The sequence below is a fragment of the Wyeomyia smithii genome, chromosome 3 (genome assembly GCF_029784165.1).
Source record: "Wyeomyia smithii strain HCP4-BCI-WySm-NY-G18 chromosome 3, ASM2978416v1, whole genome shotgun sequence".
Lineage (NCBI taxonomy): Eukaryota > Metazoa > Arthropoda > Insecta > Diptera > Culicidae > Wyeomyia > Wyeomyia smithii.
Window position 1 is genome coordinate 39,495,393 of NC_073696.1, and position 23,643 is coordinate 39,519,035.

Sequence of the window (23,643 nt, forward strand, 5' to 3'; positions counted from 1 at the left end):
CTGAGCAAAACGTGATTTTAAAAAAATGTTTAGCATTTTCCTTTGATTTTTAAATGAGGGATAAAAATCTGCTCGAAATGCCTAAAATGACAGTTCTCTCATATACCGTACATGGGCGAAACGTCATCTTAGACCTTTAGAGCAGTTTTTTTATTATTCAATTAAAAAATCGGAGGAAAACGATAAACGTTTTTTAAAAATCACGTTTTGCTCAGAAAACGCGGCTTTTTCGAATGATATATAAAAACCGGTATAGCTTTAGGACCCTATTGTCACCTTGAAATAGTTCATGGTTGAAAATACCATGGCAGTTAGCAAAACGGTAACCATTTACATTGTCAAAACAACTCAATCATAGCGTTCATAATGACATAAGAGGTCTTCACATCGAGCTCTTAACAAATACCCAGCCGTAAAAATACTCACCTCCATTGACGAGTAATGGAAGATACACAGTTTACGGCTGGGTATTCGTATACGAGCTCGATGTGAAGACTCCTATTGTTTTCAATGCTCATCAGAACTATCGATGTTTGCATTAGAACTAGTTAACCGGTTAAATTTACCTATATTTATCGTCATGCAAACAAACGTGTAATGTTTTTCGAGCTGCCTTATTCGCGTTGACGGTGTTGCTGATATTTGTTTGGTTTTTGCATGCAAAAAAAAAGGAAGGAAATATTTTTGCTTTTGTCATCACGCACATTTTGACAATTGCATATGAGAGTTCACGTAGGTGCGAACAGCCTTCGAAATCTCTTTCAACGCGAATAACCCGAATTCGCAACTGCTAGAATGAGAGATAAATAAATACTTTCCTTAGTGCCGTCTGCAACAAAGTTATCGGGAGCGATTCGGAGTGATATTTTGGTGTTTTTGCTTCAATAAAATTATCGGTAGGTATGTTTTCTATATCGGCGTTGGTTTATGTAGACTCGTGTCGGTCGATCGGTTTTAGTTTATTGTGAACTTTCCTGTAAATTAAACAAATAGTTTTTCCGGCACCCCGCTATGAATGTAATAAAAAAAGTTCCGTTAATATTCTGTCATTTTTCAGGTGGTGCATAAAGTTTATTACAGTTATTCTTACTTCCAGGGTTTTACCAGGTCATCTGTTGTAAAAGAAATACCATGTCATCGTAACGTATGCTGTTTGACCTTTGTACTCTGGCTGATTTGCAAAACGTTTTGTGCCGATTGCTTACTCACACCGACATGCAAATGATAAAGCCAAGCTTCGATGCCGGTACAAGACCCTCCGCGGAAAGGTAATTTGTTTGATGAATTGTATCCTAGGTAGTTTTTTTTCACCCCACGACGGAATTTTAATTTTTTCTACATAATTTTTAAAGATATTGCTCGGCTGAGTTTTCTCGTGATTAAAATTTTATGACGATGCGAGAAACGATCGATTAACATAAATTAAATTTTCGGTTGAATAGTAGCAGAATCATGTTTCATTTTATTTTTTTTTTTTTCAATTGAGGTTTCATTCGGCGGTCATTTGCCTCAGATGATCCTGCTATACGTACATCGTTGCCTGAATTTTTAATCGAAATATCACCATAGAAACTATGTTTTAATTAATATATCGTTGATGCTAGTTCAGCTAAGGATCATTATGTTGCCATCATTCTGTATCGATCCGTTTCCATGAGCCTTCTTTTCGTAGTCGTTTTTTATTTATTCCGTCAAGAAGCAAGTTTAGCGCGGAAATTAATAGCGCCCTGAAAAAGTTGAAGAGGTTGTTTATAAGACACGACCGCAGAGGTAACGTAGAATACGACAACCTGTCTTATGCCAGTGTATTTCTTGGAATAGGTTTGGGAATACACTGAATTGGGGTTAATTCTCCAGATAAACTTTGATGTTAATTGTGTTTGTCAATGCCATTTATTGACAAGTGAATATTTTTTCAACATGGCAAATTTTTCATTTAGTTTTGAATGATTCACAGTGATAATCAATTTCTACATGAGGTGATTTGTTAACAATTACACTACCCGTCATAAGTTTGGAATCGCTTTACTGAGTATTGCAACACCCAGTTTGAATATTGCAACGCCTCCCGAAAAGTTTAGCATCATGTTCAGTAAACTTGTTCAGGAGGCTAAAAGCTTCTACATGGTAGACAATTTAATACTGAATTACCCCGCTATGCTGCGCTAGGGTGCATGCAGTTCTTCATATTTAGACTTCAACTTATCGCGTGGCGGCGGTAGCGGTGGTGGCGATGGCGGTGGTGGTGGCGGTGCCGAACGCGCTATAACCATGCACACACGCGCTACAGGCATGCATACACGCCATAAACATACACACATGCTTTAAAGCAAGCCACACACGCTAGCCACACACCTTATATATTAGGGACACACGCTTCAAATATTCACACACGTTATGTGCATACACCCTGTTTATACATACGCTGGATGATGGTGGCTTCTCAATCCACCTGGCGGTGCGAGTCTCTTTCAGTTTCGGGTTGTTTTTTGCCCAACGATATCTGAATCGGATTACCGCTGGTGGGGTCCAACTCAGATCGAAGGGGAGCCGAACTGAAAGAGGTGCAGCTAACCACTACCACCGCCGCTGTTGCCCGCTGCTGATCCACGCCGCCTTCGCCTACTGCCATCGGTGTTGATGTCCGATGCTGCTGCCTGCTGCTAGTAAACTGATTTGCTTGAGGAGAAACAGTCTCTTATATAGCCCAAAGAGTGCATTCCCGGCTAACTAGGTACTCCATTCTGTCGTCCTATTTAGGGAAAGGCAGCAAGCGACCAATCAAAAATCGACATTTGCGTTTCGACATTGTTCAACAATTTTCAATATTACAATAGTTTGAACAATCAGATTACAATTTCCTGCATTTGGATGGGTGCTTAAATGATTTTCCAATCGATTGCTGCAAAAATGACAGAAATCGGTTGAAAACTGACTGGGTTTAAAAAGTTTGAAAATGGACAATTTTTGTGACGCTCTCGATGTTTTCGGTTTTGAAATTGGATCCCTGTTTTGAAATTGGGTCCCTGTAATTGTTGCCGTAAGACGTATTCTACGTCAAAAACACCATAAATTAGCATGATGGTTGTCCGACTTTTCCTAGAAAACCATTCCCCAGAAAATAAAGTGTCGAAGGATCTTCCCCAGAATGAACCATTCTCCAGAATACCAAATCCCAAAATGTACTAATCACCAGAATACCAAACCCCCGAAAGTACTGGTAACCAGAAAACCGTTTCCCAGAATGCACCAATGCCCAGAAAACTATTTTCCAGAATTACCGTGACCAGAAAAAAAAGTATTTGTTCACATCTTAATTATTTGAAAATTTTAATGATGACAAAGTGTCGTTTAATAATAATATAATAATGATAATGTTACATCCAGATTACATTCAGGATAATTGAAAAGACTAACAAACTATTTCTAGGAGCTTTATTAAATATGAACTTGTTAGATTGGAAGGTAATTCAGGAATGAATAGATTTTTCACATCTGCCCACTTGTCACCGCAGACGCGGTTACTTTGATGCTACCATTGGTTTGCTAGTGGTAACATCTCTCTCCTCTTATTTCCAGAACACCAGGTACGGCTCCAACCTTGAAGGCATTCTAATTAAGCGTTGTGGGCGGTTTTGGATTTCAGAACTGCATTCCGATGTTGGGAGAACAGGTGTTACTGGTTGTTCTGGGTTTTCTGCTTCTACTTGTTGTTCATGACAATCATCTGGTTCATTTTCCTGTCCAGCTGGTAACTCCGAGATGTCTTGTAGTATTGGGGTTTCGACTGGTGCCTCAACTGGATCTTTTTGAACGTCCGGAAGAACAGGTGGTGGTGCTGTCGTCTCATGTATGGTTGATGTTGGTACAGGATGGAGTCCAAACATGTCAACTAGAATGCTCAGTTCACTAGTTGAATCGGGTGGATTGCCATCTGCTTCACGGTGCTTGAGCTGGTTTGCATGCGATCGAATAAGCTTACGCCTTTTATGCTGAACTTCCAGCAACACGTTGTAGTTGACGTTACCAATAGCTTCGATAACTTCTCCTGCTGACCAGATCCACTTATTGGCAGTGTATACCTTGGCATAGACTTTGTCTCCAGTTTGAAACGAACGAGAAACTGTGCCATGTTTTCTGTTGAATTGCTCATTCTGTTTCTGGTTCACGGTGGCTGGCTGACGTTGTGTGGGTTTAATTAGGCTGAGGATTGTCCGCATCTTCCGACCCAGCATCAGTTCTGTTGGCGATTTTCCTTGTAGTGTACGGCTTGGTGTTGAACGGTACGTCTGAAGGAATACTTGTAGCGTCTTGGTAATCTTCTCCCCCTCATTAATTTTCATCAGCGAACGTTTCAGCGTATCGAAGAATCTTTCTGCTTGGCCGTTCGATTGTGGGTGATACGGCGCTGTTCGTAAATGCTGGATTTCATGCTCCTTGCAGAATGCTGCAAAGTGATCCGAGGTAAACTGCGAACCGTTGTCTGATACTACAGTTTCTGGATCTCCAAATCGTGAAAACAGTTCATCCAGGAATTCAGTAACTGCTGGTGTGGTTGGAGATTGTACGATCTTTACTACCGGCCATTTTGAATGCGCATCGACAACTACCAAGAAATATTGGTCGAAAAACGGCCCAGCGAAATCAATATGAATTCGTTCCCATGGTTTGGTTGGTTGCGGCCATGATTGCAGTGGAACCTTTGTTGGTGTCTTCGAGTGGGTGGCACAGTTGTTGCATTTCTTGATAAAATTTTCGATGGCGTGGTCGATTTTTGGCCAGAAAACATAACTACGAGCGATAGCTTTCATCCTCTCGATTCCGGGATGACCTCGATGGAGTTGCTTCAGAATTCGTTGGCGAAAGTTAGACGGAGTTACTAACCGATCCGACATCATTAAACAGCCTTTCACAACAGCAACAGATTCACGGTAAGGATAGAATTGACGTACTGAATCGTCTTCGATGCTGCTTGCGGAGGAAGGCCAACCTTTCTGGTTGTACTGAATCACTAGCTGTAGGACCGGGCACTTCAGTGTAGCTTTCTGAATCATGTTGAATGTGACTGGAACTGACAGCTTCATTCAGTGAAACTTCGACGTCTTCCTCTAACTGGATAGTAGCGATGATGAAATCTTCATCCGATTTCGTATGACTGTCGATCAAGCGTGATAGTACATCCGCATAACCAAACTGGGTGGTGGAGATGTATTCGATTTCGAAGTCGTAGCACAGGAGAGTTAGCGCCCACCGTTGCAAGCGGTTTGCTGTATGCGGCGGAATACCCTTTTTCGAACCAAAGATTCGCATCAAGGGTTGGTTGTCGGTTTGCAGCGTGAATTTCCGGCCGAGTATCATGCGGTGAAACTTTGTGACTCCAAACACCAGCGCCAAACCTTCCTTTTCCACTTGGCTATATCCAACTTCAGCTTGAGTCAACGAACGAGATGCATGTGCGATTGCTTTCATGGAACCATCAGGAAACCGATGTAATGCGACTGCACCAATACCAGTCTTTGATGCGTCTGCCGCGATGATGATTTCCAGATTTGGGTCATAGTGCGTGAGCAGCAAGTCTGATTGTAGCATTTGCTTGATTTTTTTCAAACGACAGTTGACATGTTGAGGACCAATGGAAACGGACATCCTTCTTTAAGAGTGCATCTAATGGATGTCGAAGCTGATGCATTTGCCGAACAAACTTTGAGTAAAAGTTTACAGCGCCCAAAAAAGAACGAAGGCTGGTGACATCGGTTGGTGCAGGTACTTGGAAATTGCTTCAACTTTTGCTGGATCTGGGCGCAAGCCATTGAAGTCGACGATGTGCCCCAGATATTTGATTTGCCGTTGAAGAATGCTGCATTTCTCTTCCCGAAGATGGAACCCGTACTCTTCTAGCCTCTTGAAAAGTGCCGTAAGACGTCGATGATGCTCCAACTCAGTTCTGCTGTATACAATAATATCATCCAGGAATGATTCAACGCCATCGAGGTCAGCTATCATGCCGTTCATCAGCTGTTGGAAAGCTCCAGGGGCAGACTTTACACCTGGTGCCAATCTGTTGAAGCGGTAAAGTCCCCGATGGGTGTTGATTGTTAACAGCTGCTTCGACTCGTCATCTACTTCAACATGAAGGTACGCATCCGACAAGTCGATGATGCTGAAAAACTTGCAACCGTTGAGCTTGGTGAAAATATCATCCGGAACCGGTAACGGGTAATTGTTTGGCTCCAGAGCAGCGTTCAGTCCAGTGGAGTAGTCGGCGCAGATGCGTACTTTTCCGTTTGGCTTTTTCACAGTAACGATTGGAGCGGCCCACTGAGAAAAATTCACCGGTGTGATAATTCCTAGTCGCTCCAGACGATCGATCTCGGCATCAACTTTCACTACAGATGTGAATGGAACTGGACGCTTCGGCTTGAACACGGGGCGTGCGTCTTGTTTAAGAAACAGCTTGACTCTCGTTTTCTTGCAAAGTCCGAGCGATTCCTTGAATACGTTCGGAAACGCCGCCTTGTACTGTTCAATCGGAGGTTGAATGGAGATGGAACGTACATGATTGCAGATCGCCGAAAGAGGATGTGACCACAGCTCGAAAAGTTCAATCCAGTCGAGACCGAACAAATTGAGATTTGGATGTGTGGTTACATAGCAGATGCCATTTTTGATGATTTTTCCCAGAGTGATGGGGCAGCTTAGTTCTCCAATGAGATGCAAGGGTTTGCCAGACGCCGTTTTTGCCTGATTGGTGGTTGGTTGCAGCTTCGGTGATCCGAGGTTTTCCCATGTCTGTCTTGAAATGACGGTTATGTCGGATGCTGTGTCGAACTGCAGCCGAATCTTTACTCCGCCGATTATGACATTCAGAAACTTCCTGCGGTCACTGCTCACCTGATTTACTGCAAAAACGCCGTTCACTGTGGACTTCTTCTTTTTATTTTTGGTTCCTCCAACGTTGGGCTTCACAGAGTTGCAGTTGCAATAACCTTCCTTGTGCCCTATTTTGTTGCAGGATTTACATGTATGATTCGCAAAAGGACATTCACGAACGTAGTGCATGCCACCGCACTGCCAGCATGGTGTCTTCGGAACGCTTGACAGCTTGTTATCCTTTGACTGTGGAGAAGTTGGATTCGAGACTTGCTTTTTCTGTTTGATTGCACAGACTGATGCATTTATCGATGATTTCTGTTCGACCAAGGCGGTGTCATGTTTTAAATTCTGAACACGTTGACATTCGTTGATGAGTGTTTCCAATTTGCATTCACCTTCTCCTTCGGATTCTAGCTTGGCCAGTAGTCTGGTTCGAACGTCAGCTTCTTTAGGTGAACGCAGCCCACAGATGAAGATGAGAGACTTGAATTGATCGGCTGTGATACGGTTCAACTCGAAATCCTCACATCGCTTGTTCACTGCCGCTGCATACGTTACGTAGTCCTCCTCAGTGCGTTTTGAAAGTTGGAAGCACTGGTACCGTTTGCTGAACAAGGTAGTCCTCATTCGAAACAGCTGCTTCATTTTTTTTACGGTATCCTCGAAAGAAAAATCCCGGGGATGCGTCGGCAAAACGAAATTTACGTACTTATCGTGCACGGTCACACTGGACTTCGTAGTAGGAGACGGACCTTAGCTGCATCGTCCAGCTTTGCACCATCCTTGATGAAAAGGTCTTCATATTTCTGGAACCATCGGTCGAACACATTGCCATTCTCTGGGTCGTAACAAAACTCACGAATATTGGACGCCAACGATTCGATGATGAATTCGGGGCTGCTCGATGGCCGGGCCGGTGCTTCTTGATTGTTGAAACGTTCCATCATGGCCATGAGACGAGCATTTTGTTCCGCCATCTGTTTGTTCTGCTTGAGAATAAGCTTAAGAATGCCTTGATTTTCAGCACCGCTTGAAGTTTCGTCTTCGCCAGATGACATTATTTCGATCTTGCAGGTTCCAAGGAGGTATAGGTTGGGTTCTTATATTCTCGTCGCCAAATTGTTACATCCAGATTACATTCAGGATAATTGAAAAGACTAACAAACTATTTCTAGGAGCTTTATTAAATATGAACTTGTTAGATTGGAAGGTAATTCAGGAATGAATAGATTTTTCACATCTGCCCACTTGTCACCGCAGACGCGGTTACTTTGATGCTACCATTGGTTTGCTAGTGGTAACAGATAATATAATACAACTAATAATAATATAATTACTACTAAAAATATTAATATAATACAACTATCTACTATTTGTAATAACTAGTGTTATAATTGAAAGATTTAACTATTTTGTAATATCAATGCTATTGCCAATATTTGGTCCTCTAACGACGTATTGTTCTCATCTGCTGCTGTTAAAAGTTTCTTTAATTTGGTCTCCCTGCTGACTACCTTTTTGCAACGACGCCTGGCAGTGGTTTCTCCTTGTAGATACCGCAAATATTCAGCAGATGTCGATTGCTCCTCCTCCCTGAATGCACGTTGTACGGCGTAAAATTTCAAATTACTGACGCCTTTCAGAAGCGAATTAAACTTGTTGTGGTATCCCTCTATGTTGTTGGATGTTCTTGGCATATCATTTAATGTATTCGATCTCGTAGACCAGAATTCTGGAGGGAACCTGGGCTGCGCGCCGAGCTTTCCGCATCTGCTGTTACCAAACACATAATTTTTGGCAATATAATCAAACAATGGCGTCATCGATTGTGGCGCTGATGCTCGGACAATGCCCAAGCCTTCAGGCACATCTTGCGGATCCAAGAAGGCTAAGGCTTGCGCTTGTCGGAACGCCATCTGCGTCCTTACGCTCTTCGTATATTCGCCACTTAGTCCACTTTTTTGCAAACGCTTCCACCAATTTTTTGTTAGGTGGAAGTAGCAACCAAACTGTGTCGCATCAGGGAAAACTTTTGATACGGCCTTTATCTCAGCAGCCTCAAAGTCTGTTAGCACAATGGAGGGTCTAAGAGCAATCCCATTATCGACAGCGGCAGTTTTTACCAATTTAAGAGCTTTCCGATATGTTGACTCGGCTTTGTCAGGGAGAAGCATTTGTACTAGTGGCAAAAATATCCGGTATCTTCCATTCCCTATGGATCCGTGGATCGTGAAAACCTGTCGGAAGTTTTTCGGGGAGGAGGAAAATGTGCCATCTAGCACAAATATGCTCGCCTGACTCAGCCTCGTCAAATTTGCTATAGTCGTAAAAATCATTAGAAGACCTTCTCCAATTGTAATATTTTTCAACAAAAACTCCCGACCATCGAAAGTCGGAAGCGGCGGCCACGTGCACTCAAACAACTGATCTGTTGGATTTCCTAGGTCTATTCCAAACATAGGGGTGATCCCCTAGTTTACGTCCGAACGAGCGGTAGCGAGTAAGGACAGCATTCACCCCGGACAATCGAGTTGGCCAAAGGCCACGAGTGTGTTGCATTATATGTAGTTTTTAATATAAACTTATGTTTAAATGCAGAAATTGTGCTATTGAAATATCTCATAGACCGGAAGATTTTCGGCGGTAAACATCGCATGAAAATATACAGACGTTGGCGACAACAAATAGTCAACACAAACAGTTCACACAAATGATGAAATCGAAAATACGAAAATTTTTAAATTTTCAGCCTTATGATTTTTAGCCTTTCGTGATTCACCTTCCGTGTTTTTCAGCCTTTTGTAGTTTTTAGCCTTTCGTGATTTCAGCCTTTCGAGTTTCAGCCTTCCGTGTTTCAGCCTTTTGAGTTTCAGCCTTTCGTAGTAGACCCCAGTGAGTTATTTGTGGTTCTCCAGCAGCAAACAGAAATTTATTGAAAAGTACGGTCAATATACCAAGATAATACAATATTAAAGTACAAACAACACCCAAATTCTCCGCCCCGTGTGCCAGTCATTAATTTCAGTCGAGCTGCTGAGCGGCTGAGCCTCCATCTTATACCTTACAAGTCTCTTAAAAAAATTGATGAAAACGGCTCTAACTCCACTATTAGTTGGTAGTGTTTTGAACCAAGGCTTTTTTTATTGTTAAAACAATCCAAACAGCGCCTTTTTTGAGCCAAATGGTAAATAATTTCTTAAACGGCATTATTGTTAAAACAGAATAAAAAGCATTTAAGCTTTACAAGCAATAATATTTTTGAAAAAGATCATTCCGTCAAAATCAGAGAACCTTCACTTAGAGAAAAAAACTTCAACTGTCCTTTTGATTATTTTGATCGGTATGAAAGTTATCACGAATTTTAGCAAAATAATCGATGCTGAAATAATACGCGAAATAATCCATGCTGAAATAATACAATGTTTTAACAAAAAAATCTGATTTAGCGCAATCATATCAAATACGTACTTTGTGCAGAATTTTCTGTGAATTTTTGCATATGTGTATTGATCTTCAAAAAAATATAACTGGTATTCTAATGAAACGTAAAGCCTTAAACAAAAATTTAATGAAAAACCATTTACACTAGTCATTTTTATCCGAATCTTCATTTGTATTTATCATTTTTCGAACATGTTCGGACTGCTCATATAAAAAATAAAGATAAACATATGAACTTATTTTGACCGAAGCCATATTCTCGAAAAAACTGGTTCCGTGAAAAACATTGATGACGACATTGATACCTTTGATGTCCAATATTGTATATAATTTTCAAAAAATAAAATTACACTTATCGGCTCCTGCATACACCATCATAATCAAAATCGGCGCGCTTAAATTTCCTCGGCGGCGCGCCGAATAAAAATCGTCGGCGGCGGCGGCAGCGCACAGGACTAGTAAGAATTCAAAATGCATTAAGTTGTGGAACAATTCGAAAGAATCGAATGGAATGCAATTATGTTTGGTTTAGTATAGAAAGATATGCAATCACTAGACTGTATCATGAGACGATTTCATGAAGCTGAACGCACAAAAGTTTGAAACTTAAAAGTGGCAGCCACGTGCATGCAGGCAACTGACTGTTAGTCTTTTCACAAAGCAGTATGCATATCAAATATAATAATCAAGTAGACCGAAGACCGCACAAACCGATTTTTATTTTTTTAATTGTAGAAAAACAAACTAGAAAACTTATTTATTCATACTATTTAACTTGCTGTCTTTATAGCAGCATATTCAAGTGAAAAAAAAAAAACAAAAATACTTTACCTCTACTGGAAACTGTGCGGCACACAAACGTATTATTTTTTCCGGCTGTTCGTTTCCTTCTAAAGCTTTGCGCTTGAGGGCAACTCTGTACCGAGTAGTTTCGGCTCGTAGTGGATCTGGTATGTGGTTGTGCTCTGTGCAAGATATCATTCGATGCCTTCCATCGATAATTTCCGTTCGCGATCGTCCTGGACATTTGGCGTTGGCTTCTTGCATCCGTCTAAGAGCACACTGCCAATAGCATTTGTTTGTTTTGTTAATTTTTCGTTGGTTTCTAAATATTAAAAGTTAGTTTGATAGAGCCGCTTGAAGGGGAAAAAGTGAAGAATACATTGAAGTGTAAAGGCCCAAATACACACACGGCGTAATGGCCTTCTCCATGCAAATTTGATCGCGCAAATTGATGATATCGCGCCTTCCGTTGCCCTTTAACCAGAACCATCCAACTTCGTTTTCTAGGAAAGAAGGTAGTCGCCTGCCGCCTTCTACCGCGCACTTGACAATCTTCCGCGAAAAAGTATCGTGCCTTCCACAGGGCGCATTTTCTGTGTCACCTTCTAATGGCGAAGGCGCTGGCTAACGCCGTGTTGTATCATTTTAATCTGCTGGTGATTCAAGTTTTAAAAATGTACACACGATGGATCTCAAGACGGCGCAATTGCACCTTCCGTAAAGACAAATGGAAGGTGGTAAATTCTAGAAGGCACATCGAAAGGTTTCACGCCGTGTGTGTATTCAGGCCTTAAATTTATTTAACGGTTTTCGTTTAATCACAGTAACCTAATAATGAAATGTTTCAAACTAATGACGTGAGCTAGATTTTGATTACTGCGACTCAAAAATGAAAAATTTATCTACTTACTTGTTTGTCCTTGTGGTATTCATAGCCTTCGTGTAATAGTTTCAAACCACGTTTATTAATTTTCACTACTTCACACGTGTTGTCACTAAGAGGAGAGGCTTCCTCGAACCCAAAAAATTGTTCTTCCATCTTCAAGCACTTTCGATATACTGTGCCGAAAGCCTAGACTTCTGTCTTTTTATCAGCCCTTCATTCCTGTCTATTGTTTTTGGCGCTATAGAATTCTACTGCTGATCATTGTTATCAATCTATAATAGGTTGATAACAATAATCAACAGTATATTATTCTATTGTGCAGAAACAAGAGACATGTATGAAGACGTAACAAAAAGACAGAAAATAAAGACATTCGGCATTTTTCTTGCAAATGAATCTCAGGATTGAAAAGAAACGTTCTTGAGAGCAAATGAAGCAATGCAGATATCTTGCCACAAGAACTTTTCCTTATGGAAATTATTCTAGGAATAATGCCCTTTTTCTATTTTGTTTGTAGTACTTATAGAGGTCATATATTGATAACGAAAGGTGGAAATTCAAATAGCTGAATCTCGCCAAAAAATCTAAGAGTAAATATTCATATGTCCGATTGATTATACATACATACATACGTGCATACATACATACATACATACATATATACATACACACATACATACACACGTACATACACACATACCTATCTACACTAAGGTCGCTTTTAACGCGTTTTTTACGCGGCTTTTCACGCGAATTCCGGAATTTACGCGGTATTTTTTTCTTACGCCGATTCCGGTTTTCTTTAATCGGAATTCAAAATTTACGCGGTCTTTATTATTTAAGGCATTCAAGACGGATTGCTAGGTATGGTTACCATATCTTTTTGTTTTCACTAAATATACAAGATATCTGAGATATTTCTGGATTGAATATAAAAAATACATAAATGAAATATTCTAGTGAAGCAAGAACTAACATGTAACACGTTTCTGGAGAATAGTTTTCTGGGAAATGGTATTTTCTGGGAAATAGTTTTCTGGGCATTGGTTCATTCCGGATAATAACTTTCTGGGGATTAGTACTTTCTGGGTAGCAGTTTTCTGGTGATTGGTACATTCTGGGATTTTGTTTTCTGGGGAAAAAGCTTCGGCGTTTTATTTTCTGGGGAATAGTTTTCGAGGAATTGTTATACAATCTGGCATGATAGCTGCTGCTATTTCCAGTAGAATTTCATTAGAGCTTTTTTCCCCATTGAATCTATTGAGTGATACCCGGAACTATTTGACCCCATATATACTCTACATATGTTTACACATACACTACCTTCATACTTGGTTAAAAGAGTATTAATAGCTGTTTTTTTCGTTTCCAGGTTATTGAATCTGCATATCTTCTTTGTTGATTGAGAATGGATCTGCATAGAGGCTATGGCAATATATTGCGATTTTCAAGCACTACGTGTTAGAGGAGCTACATGAGGATATTCAGACAATGAGTAGAATTAACAACTTTATCAATACGCCTAGTCCAGAAGTGTTAAAGAGCATGCATGAATGACGTAGCTTTTTAAGGTTTTATTGACCTCTCCCCCCTCCTCCATCGTAGCATTTCGTCACAAAGTTTCAGATCCTCTATAGATAATATCTTAGCTTTATAACAACCCCCCCCATGACATTTTTTTTTGTAAATTTTATCATCAAAAACATACATTGTAGCATTAATGAACAGGAAAAGACAAGAAATTATTAAAAATGACCCTAAACGACCGAAACAGTAAAAATAAAAAAACAATTAGAACGAATTCGTTGCAGTATCTGCATGAATTCTTAGTTTCATATTCGCTACGTAGCTTGGCCATCCTCACATTTCATCACAAAACAGCAAATCCTTCCCCCTTCCCTTCCTCTTTGAATGCTACGTCATTTAGCAATGTTCCCTTATCAGATTTATCAGATCAGACTCAAGTGTATATGTAATTAACAAAGAAATTGACGATCAGAAAAACAGTAGGAGTAACAGTAATTTTATTTTTTTTAATTAATAAATTTGCTCTAAAAGGCTTCCAAATAAATTTCGCTAGTTCTCTAGTTAAATTAGTTATAATACCTGCAAACCATAGAGAAATTATTTTAAGTCATGTATTGAATAGTTATAATGTATGTATACTGGAAATTGATAATGGTAATAGATTTATTTCATATTCTACTACTCACGAGTCTTGCATTTTTTGTAGATATATTCAGTTATGTTATTATTACTATACAATACAGATCAAATAACAGGTTTTAGAGTTGCTAGCCCCTAAAATGGTTTTTCTCCACAAGCAAAACTATTATACACTTCGATCAGCATTATTCGTATCGAAAATTTTTGTACTCCCATTAAACTGTATCGTTTGAACGAAATTAAGACCAGATTGACATAAATATAACAACAATATTTGTCTTAATTCTGTTCAAATTATACCGTTTAATCCGAGTACGAGAAATTTTGATAAGAAAAATGCTGATCAAAGTGTAGAGATTTGCTTACGGAGAAATTGTCAATTTAACTATTTTAGAGGTCACCTAGACCAGGTTGCATCGGTGTTTTTCAACCCACTATCAAATTTGGTTCAGACAACAAATACATAGTCAAAACAACCAGCTTTCATGTTGGCGTCTAAAAATGACTATTCTCTTGTCATACGAACAACTAGGTAGATGGTTCATTATAACTAAACATAATCATTATGACAGTTTTGAAGTATAAAAAATACATTGTCATCTTAACCATACATGGTCGATTTCACCGTTCGACTTTTGGTCTTGGTATTGTTGTAATAACCACAGAATTGTTGTTGTAGTGTTTATACATTATTGGCAACACTGTAAGTGCCATAAAGCAGATATACCAAAATGTAGAGAAGAAGAGCGGCATAAATAAAAGTACACTTGTAGAGCATACACGTTCGGTATTGTAATCGCAACATTTTTGGCAACGAAGATGGGATTTCGCGATTAAATTCGGCGATCGAGTGCTTAAATGCGAAAAGGAACTGTTTTAATACGAATAAATCGGATAGCTGAATTTTTTTTTTTTATCGTTTCGGAACGTGAAAACGTAGTACTCATACACGTGCGGCTACGTTGAACCTAACCTCACAGCGGAAGATGGACAAAGCAATTTTTGCATCTTTTGATGTCACGGACACAGCGTCAATAGCAAGCCGGTGGACGAAGTGGAAAAGATCGCTTCATCTTTGCCTGGATGTGAATTGTGTTTCACTTCCGTCTCGTAAGCGTTTGTACTTATTACACTTCGCTGGCCCTGAAGTACAGGACATATTTTATAATATTGAAGGGCATGATGCGAATGCTCCCCCAGGCACTGATGTGTTCTCAGAAGCTATTCGTTTGCTTGACGCGCACTTCGCCCCGCTCAGCAATGTTCCTTATGAGCGATGTGTGTTCCGGAAAATGATGCAACAGGAGAATGAGCCGGTTAAAAGTTTATTCATCGACTCCGAGATCAGGGGCGTCTTTGTGAATATGGCGCCGCCCTGGACATGAGGATCACGGAGCAAGTGTTTGACAACTGTGAATCGGATGCCTTAAGGGAAGCGGTATTGAAGAAAAAGCTAATGACGGTTCAAGAAATTGCGGAGGAGGGTCGAGTGCTAGAAACTGTGAAGCGGAATCGGGACCAAATGAAGAAGCTACCGGAAGAAACGCAGCTGAGTCTGGTTAAAAAGAAGGGACGTGAAGAGGTTTGCTTCCGCTGCGGTAACACAGGACATTTCGCCAATGACAAAAAGTGTCCAGCAAGATTCAGAGCCTGTGATAAGTTTCAAATTGTTGAGCACTTCAAGCAAATGTGCAAAACAAAATCGAAGTCTGGAAAAACGTCGTCTCGGAAGTCAAAAATTCAACAAGTGCGAGAGGCACATGATACGATATCGGATTCTTCAAGCGAATGTGCAGAGGAGACTGATTCCGATAATGTGCAGCCAGTGTATGCGACTGGTTCTGGTTTGGAGACAACGACATGTTTTGTAGGGGGTATCAAATCGGAATGGATCATCGACTCTGGCGCCCACGTCAACGTGATGACTCGAGAAACATGGAAGCGACTGAAACACCAAGGGTGCATTGTGATCAAAGAGTGCAAATCGGACAAAGAACTGAAAGTGTATGGAGATGGAAAACTAAAAGTTTATAAAATCATTAAGACGGATATCGCATCACGGAATGAAACAGTGCATCATGAAATTTATCTAGTGGATAATCAAAAAGGAGCTAATCTTTTGAGCAAAGCGACATCTATCGAACTTGGACTGCTTGAAATCCGCGGAGAGGTGTTCAGTGTTGGTGATGGTGAGCCTCCTATCGGAAAATTGAAAGGGGTTCAAGTTGCAATTAAACTGGACAGTAAGGTATTACCGGTCCAACAGTCATGCAGACGTTTGCCGATACCATTGAAGGCATTGGTGGACGACAAACTTACGGACCTGCTAAAACAAGATATCGTTGAGCCCGCTCCACTCAACATCACCTGGGCCTCTCCTCTCGTAGTTACCCCCAAGGATGGTGGACGCAATGTGCGGCTATGCGTAGATATGCGCCAGGCCAATAAGGCGATAATCCCGGAAAAACATCCTCTACCAACCTTCGAGGAAATAATGCCTCATTTGGTGGGATGCAAAATATTTAGTAAGATTGATTTGGCAAAGGCATTTCACCAAATCGAATTGACACCTGAGTCACGCGACATTACCACCTTCGTCACTCAGGATGCTTATTACCGGTATAAGAGGCTTATGTTCGGAATGAAGGTGGCCCCTGAAATCTTTCAGCGGTGCATCGGAAGTGCTAAAAGGATTAAAAGGAGTGAAGGTGTTTATTGATGACTTGCTGGTGTATGCATCGTCTAAGGACGAGCATAATATGCGGCTTAAGGCGGTGTTGACTCGTCTAAAGGAGAATGGGCTCACTATCAACGAGGCAAAGTGCGAAATTGGGCAATGTACAGTGAGATTTATGGGACACCAGCTGTCTGCAAACGGAATCCTGCCAACGGACGAGAAGGTCAGTGCCGTTCAAACCTTTCGTCGTCCTGAATCTGCCAGCGAGATGCGTAGCTTTTTGGGGTTGATAAATTATGTGGGAAAATTCATCCCCAACTTGTCCGCCCTAACAGCGCCCCTTCGTGAAATGATAGTTAAAGGTGCAAAGTTCCACTGGTCGAAAGAAGCTAAAAAGTCATTCAACGAAGTCAAACAAGCCATGTCAAACCCCAACCATTTGGCCTTCTATAACCCTCACTACAAAACGTTGCTGATTACCGATGCGAGCGATAACGGCTTAGGCGCCGTTTTGATGCAAGCTAACAATTCGAAACCGAGACCAGTTTGTTATGCTAGTAAAAGCCTCTCCAAGACGGAGAAGAAATACTCTACGTTGGACAAAGAAGCCCTTGCTATTGTTTGGGCAACGGAGCGATTTGAAATGCATCTCCGAGGCCTAGATTTTACAATCCTCACTGACCATAAACCGCTCGTTCACATCTTTAGTGAGTCTTCCTGTCCGAATAAGCGTCAAGAAAGGTGAGTTCTTCGCATGCAGTCGTATCGATATTCCATTGCATACGTCCCTGGTGAGGCGAATATCGCAGACCCTTTTTCCAGGCTGTGTGAGACGGTTGACACTAAAACTTACGACAATAGGTCCGAGGAGGTTCTGAACTCTATAGTCGAAATCAGCAAACCGGCTGCAATCACCATGTCTCAAATTATTCGTAGCTCCCAGGATGACCCAGAGTTCCAGAAGGTAAAAATTGCACTCAATGACAACCAATGGAACGCAGAGTTGAAGACATTCGCACCGTACAAATCCGAGTTCTGCTTTTCGAAGGACCTTTTACTGCGCAGGGACAAAATTGTGGTCCCAGTCGATCTACGAGAATCTGTAGTTCAGTTGGCACATACGGGACATCCTGGAAAAGAAAAAATGAAAAGGCGTTTGCGGTCAGCGGTGTGGTGGCCGGGTCTGGACTCGGATGTCGAGAAAGCCTGTAGAAGTTGCGCTGAATGCCAGATAGTTGGACCAATGAGCAAGCCAGAACCCCTGAGGATTCGCGAAATGCCATCCGCTCCTTGGGTACATCTGAGCGCAGACTTCTTGGGACCACTCCCTAACGGCAAGTATATTTTCGTAATGGTGGATCTTTACAGTCGGTTCGTGGTTGCGGAGTTCATGACTCGTACTTGGTCTTCCGACGTCATCCGTTTTTTAAAGCAAATTTTCACGAGGATGGGTCGGCCTTATGTTCTGCAAACTGACAATGCTGAAAACTTTTCGAGTCTTGAGCTAAAGGACTACTGTGTCGATTACGATATCAAACTTACGCACACCACACCATACTGGCCGTCTGCGAACGGTGAAGTAGAGCGCCAAAACCAAATAAGTCAGCAACAAGGGACGGATCCAGTAGACGCACTGCAAGAGTTTTCTCTACATGTACTCATTAACGAATCACAGTGTCACGGGAGTTCCTCCTGCCACTCTGATGTTCGGTCGTCGGTTCCGAGATCTATTTCCTCATGTACGTGATGAAGTGATTTTCGATGAGGAGATGCGAGATAAGGATGCAGCCATCAAATACCGTGCGAAGGAAAACCGAGATAGGAGAGTCGGAGCCAAAGAAACATCCATCAATGTCGGAGATGAAGTCTTAATGAAGAACATGCAGCTAACGAATAAATTATCACCGACGTTCCTTCCCGTGCCAGCTACAGTCCTTGAGAAAACCGGTAATATGGCAACGGTGCAAGCAGAGTCCGGTCAACGGTACAAACGAAACACGTCGCATCTTAAAGTTTATCATCCACCCACACCAAGGACAGCTGAGCCATTGAATACAACAGCCCGAATACCAATTAACGGTGAGCCTACTGAGCTGGCCGTACCCATCAGTCCACGTCATGATCGACCTCGTCGAATTGTTGCGATGCCAAAACGTTTCGAAGACTTTTGTTTGATTTAGATAAAATTCTTGTATTGCTTCAATTAACTTCTTTTATTGGAAAATATGAGGTATGTTGTAGTGTTTATACATTATTGGCAACACTGTAAGTGCCATAAAGCAGATATACCAAAATGTAGAGAAGAAGAGCGGCATAAATAAAAGTACACTTGTAGAGCATACACGTTCGGTATTGTAATCCCAACAATTGTTATCTAGACCATATAAAATAGTCGGTTTAAAACCACCGATCAGATCTGCTCATGCTAACCCCCAAAACAGTAAAAATTACCATGTTTTTTTTCTCTGTGTAAGCCTTGGTGTTTTTCTCGATATCAGGAAATCATCGATATTATCGATGTTTGGTGATTCCACTATAACCCTGTATGTTATTGATATCAGTATAAAACACACCATGATTAATATGTGCATGTCTGTATAAAATTTACGCAAATGTAACGTTCGCAAACATTATTTTTTGCATTTTCATTATAGTTTAAACGAGAATAACACAGTGATAAGATAAGAACCGTTTTCTTGTTCATCCAAATATAAATTGCTCAGTATAGATCCATTAAGTGATCATTATAACACAATATGTTTCGGGTAGGAAGGACCTCGTTCCAGCGGAATGTACCCCACATCCGCAGATTGGCATCCGATGCATCAAATCAGGATAATCATATAAAAAAATCAAGTGTTACAGGCAGTACAGAAAATCCGATTTCGAGAACATTTAAAATATTGGGCAATGATATGAAGAGAGTAAAAAATTTTATTTTACCCAGCAAAAAGGTTACCGGTGAAGAGGATGTTGATTACCTGGAACGCTACCGAAGAGAGGACTTCCAGAGCCATTGTGATGTGTTGATTATAGGCGGTGGTGGAGTAGGATCCTCAATCGCTTACTGGCTTAAAAAACGTGCCCGGAAGGGACTCAATGTCGTAGTAGTAGAAAAAGATTCAACATACCAGAAAGCATCAACTTGTCTGTCTGTTGGCGGACTGAGGCAACAGTTCTCAATTGTGGAAAACATTCAGATGAGTTTGTATGGTGCGGAGTTTTTACGTGATGTAAAGCAATTACTCGGAAGTGATGTTCATGTTAATTTTACTCCTTTTGGTTATCTGATGCTGGCAACGGAAGAAGGAGCAGAGCAGCTACAGGAAAATTCTAAACTACAAAATGTACTAGGAGCCAAAAACGAAATACTTACTGCAAATCGTTTGAAGGAGCGTTTTCCCTGGATGAACACAGATGGAATAGCAATTGGTTGCCATGGTTTAGAAAAAGAAGGGTGGTTTGATCCATGGGCGCTTTTATCAGGTTTCAAAAAACGAGCAATCGAATATGGTGCTCATTATGTTAACGCTGAAGTTGTTGGGTTCGAGTTTCGCAAACTGCCAAACGTTTTAGTGGGAAACTCATCGATGGGAGAACATGAAGGTCTAGACAAGGTTTTTATTAGAATGAAAGATGGTGAAACTAGGACTGTGAAATTTTCAATTGTGATAATTGCTGCTGGTGCAGAATCTGGCAAGGTGGCGAAAATGGCACGCGTTGGTACCGGAAAGGGTGTATTGAGTGTTCCGCTTCCAGTTGAGCCGAGAAAACGCTACGTTTATGTGTTCCAATGTGAAAATGATCGCGGACCCGGAATTAATACTCCGCTAACAATTGACCCAACTGGAACATATTTTCGGCGTGATGGGCTGGGTGGAAACTATCTAGGCGGTAAGAGTCCTAGTCCCGAGGAAGAACCAGTTACCGATAATTTAGAAGTAGATTATTCATACTTTGATAGCAAAGTATGGCCTGATCTCGCTCGTTTAGTGCCTGCGTTTGAGGCTATTAAAGTAAAGAACGCCTGGGCTGGTTTCTACGAGTATAACACATTTGACGAAAATGGTATAGTAGGGCCACATCCGTCCTACAACAACCTATATATTGCAACAGGCTTCAGTGGACATGGTAATTGCATCTTTAAAAAAACACCTATAATTTAACTTCAAGCTATTTTTTAAACAGGTATTCAACAAACGCCAGCTGTTGGGAGAGCGATATCCGAGATGATAATCGATGGCGAGTTTCGGACGATCGATCTGACACGGTTTGGATTTGACAGAATCCTTGTTGATCAACCACTATATGAAGCTAACATCGTTTGATGAGTTTCGTAAATAGAAGAATTGTGAATGAGATCAAACACAAGGTATGACTGGTATTCTACTTACATATGTATTTAAATATTCCATACATTTTCTCATTCTTGGCTTTTACGCATCATTGGAATTACTATACCATTTGTAACCTTTAGTAAAATAACCGTAAACTAAATGATTGTTACTGAATGATGACCTGAAACGATGGATGCAGGAGTGTGTAAGTTTAATCTCTAGTCTAATAAATAAGGAATCTCACTCCAGATTCCAAAACGTAAAACTATTCAACTGCACATTTATTTATTCTCGTTTTGATAACTTTGACTCGTTCACTGATAGTTCGCTAATTACTTGAACTGGCCTGGTGTTGGCCCAAATAAGCCACCTGCTTGCTTGCTAGCCGCTCGTGACGGTGCAAACCCGAGCAGTTTCTGTATGTTCTGTCGAATTGACATCGTACATAAGATATAGAGAAATATAAATGAACACTCGGTGTAGTCATCTCCTGGTAGATTACGATGACTTAATCCTTGAATCCATGATAAGGGTGTAAAAGGTAATCTAGCTACAATACGACCATCGAAACTGCAAAAAAAAAACAATGTGATTACCATCACGTACAACAAAATTGAAGTTTTAGTCATAATACATGCTGTTGAACATGCTCAGTAGTGCCGTGAAAGCAAAACCAGTAGCAAACATTGATTTCATTTTTACTAGAGACAAGTCGCGATTATTATTCTTCAATTTTTCCTCATCTCGTTCGATTTTCTTTTTATGAGATTTATCCAGCGAATCACCATGAGTTTCTTTTCGCTTTTCAACTGCAATAAAATGAGGCGATTATAAGGAATCAAAACCTTTACAACAGAGCTTGTACGTTTTTTGCTTTGCTTCTCAACTTCAGTTTTGAGTTTCTGATATTTTTCTGTGCGATATACCATTAACCAGGTTAAACCTATAAATAAAACATTGGCAGTTTGCTCGACAATATTAATTTGTAGATTGTTTCGTATTTACCTTCACCGAGAAATGCCGTACAAACGGAAATAAAAACGATTAGGAGTGTGTCCGACCACATATCTCCTGTTTTAGAAGAGTTGTTTTATAACCCAATAATTTAAAATACTATAAATTATCGGCTGAAAAATTAACTATGAGGTTACCTTGTGGAAGCAATGGATATGATCGAAACGCCGAAAATATTGGAATGAAAATGGTAGCTTGACAGAGTTTGACAGTTCGGTTTCACGTTGGTCAGTCCCGACCAGAGTTGCCAGCATCCTGAACTTTTTATGTTTTGCGAACGCTGCATATCTATGGATTGCGTACATTGCAAATTCTAAAGACGGGATCATTACGCCATCTATAGGTAATGGAGGCAGGGTTGATGTTTGTTGACACTCTTGAGTGAAAGTTAAAAAAAGCATCCATAAACGTTATTTTTTTACAATCCTTTCAGAGTTCTCCCTTCCCGCTTTTTGCATGGAAGTGAACTGTCGAAACACCTCATTGTATTTCATGCGATGGAAGCAAGACAACAAAAGCAGTTTATCAGTTAAGGAAGATTGTCAAGGCATCGGTCAGTGTCAGTGAAAAAGTCTTTCGGTGAGTTCATTTTGATTGAGTGGACTGTTTGTTTTTCTTTTCCGCTTTGAAGTGAAGATCATTTGGTTGGATTTGTCGTCAAATTTTATACGGTAACCGTGAACGATGCGCGCGATCTATTTCATTTGAGTATAACAGCACGTTACTAGGACGGTGAATTTACCTGACTACACCGCGCGTTGCATGCTTCTTAATTTAGAAACTCTCGCAGCCCGTCGAATCAAGCTGCAGAGAACGTTTATTTTCGACATAATAGAAAATGTTATTGACTGTCCAGAACTGTTAAGACACATCAATTTTAATGTACCCCCACGAGCCCTCCGAAGTTATCCCACGATTAATTTACCTTTCCGAAGAACTAGTTACGGACGTGATAGTGCATATAATGCATGTCTGAAAGCATATAACGATGTCAGTGACCTCCATGAACTGGGTATGACGAAAACGGCTTTTAAAAATAGAATTAGAAATTAGAATAAGCTATAATTAGTCTGTACGATTTTTATTCGAAGACGAGAAACAATAAACAAAATCTAGTGTATCTGAAAGAGTGCCGCGATCATTGGAAGTGAAAATTGAAAATGATTGGCTGTAATTTTCGAAGAATTTTGCTGGGGAAAATGACTTATCAGCACTGAATGGAGGTATGTTTCTTTATCTCTTTACAATATCGTCATCATGGGAAAGTAGGTATTTTTTCTCTTTTTTGTGGCACAAAATGCTTTTACTTTTTCTTTGGGCATAAGTAACTTGTTGTAGCTTTAAGCCTGTAGAACAGTCTTTGTCTAATGGTCACAGACCTTCTGACATAATGGTCAAATTTATTTGACATCATGGTTGTTGTTTGCCCGTTTGCCCCATGTTGAAATTGGAGAGTGACAAACAAT

General features: G+C 40.6%; 3 protein-coding genes and 1 pseudogene across 3 annotated transcripts; 1 reads left to right on the top strand and 3 right to left on the bottom strand.

Moving 5' to 3' along the window:
• Positions 1–3,569: 3,569 nt before the first annotated feature.
• On the bottom strand, positions 3,570–4,895 carry LOC129728237 (uncharacterized protein K02A2.6-like). Its single transcript, XM_055686655.1, has one exon. The coding sequence runs from the start codon at positions 4,893–4,895 to the stop codon at positions 3,570–3,572; it is 1,326 nt and encodes a 441-aa protein (XP_055542630.1).
• Positions 4,896–4,926: 31 nt separating this feature from the next.
• Positions 4,927–7,518, bottom strand: LOC129728238 (uncharacterized protein K02A2.6-like; annotated as a pseudogene).
• An 11,815-nt stretch (positions 7,519–19,333) lies between these two features.
• On the top strand, positions 19,334–22,365 carry LOC129731455 (FAD-dependent oxidoreductase domain-containing protein 1). Its single transcript, XM_055691466.1, has 4 exons — positions 19,334–19,417; positions 19,481–20,957; positions 21,015–21,198; positions 21,304–22,365. The coding sequence occupies exons 2-3, from the start codon at positions 19,583–19,585 to the stop codon at positions 21,152–21,154; spliced, it is 1,515 nt and encodes a 504-aa protein (XP_055547441.1). The 5' UTR covers positions 19,334–19,417; positions 19,481–19,582; the 3' UTR covers positions 21,155–21,198; positions 21,304–22,365.
• On the bottom strand, positions 21,202–22,395 carry LOC129731456 (calcium load-activated calcium channel). Its single transcript, XM_055691467.1, has 5 exons — positions 22,315–22,395; positions 22,169–22,234; positions 22,029–22,106; positions 21,798–21,972; positions 21,202–21,733 (listed from the first exon to the last, which is right to left on the bottom strand). Exons 2-5 carry the CDS (start codon positions 22,227–22,229, stop codon positions 21,496–21,498), a joined length of 552 nt encoding a protein of 183 aa, XP_055547442.1. The 5' UTR covers positions 22,230–22,234; positions 22,315–22,395; the 3' UTR covers positions 21,202–21,495.
• Between the last annotated feature and the right edge of the window lie 1,248 nt (positions 22,396–23,643).

Excerpts from the sequence above, each read along its gene's own strand:
- LOC129728237 (XM_055686655.1), bottom strand. The coding sequence starts at position 4,895 with ATGTCGGATCGGTTAGTAACTCCGTCTAACTTTCGCCAACGAATTCTG.
- LOC129731455 (XM_055691466.1), top strand. The coding sequence starts at position 19,583 with ATGTTTCGGGTAGGAAGGACCTCGTTCCAGCGGAATGTACCCCACATC. Across the intron at positions 20,958-21,014 it reads AACAGGCTTCAGTGGACATG|GTATTCAACAAACGCCAGCT; the intron begins GTAATTGCATCT and ends TTTTTTAAACAG.
- LOC129731456 (XM_055691467.1), bottom strand. The coding sequence starts at position 22,229 with ATGTGGTCGGACACACTCCTAATCGTTTTTATTTCCGTTTGTACGGCA. Across the intron at positions 22,107-22,168 it reads TACGGCATTTCTCGGTGAAG|GTTTAACCTGGTTAATGGTA; the intron begins GTAAATACGAAA and ends TTTTATTTATAG. Across the intron at positions 21,973-22,028 it reads TGAGAAGCAAAGCAAAAAAC|TTGAAAAGCGAAAAGAAACT; the intron begins GTACAAGCTCTG and ends ATTTTATTGCAG.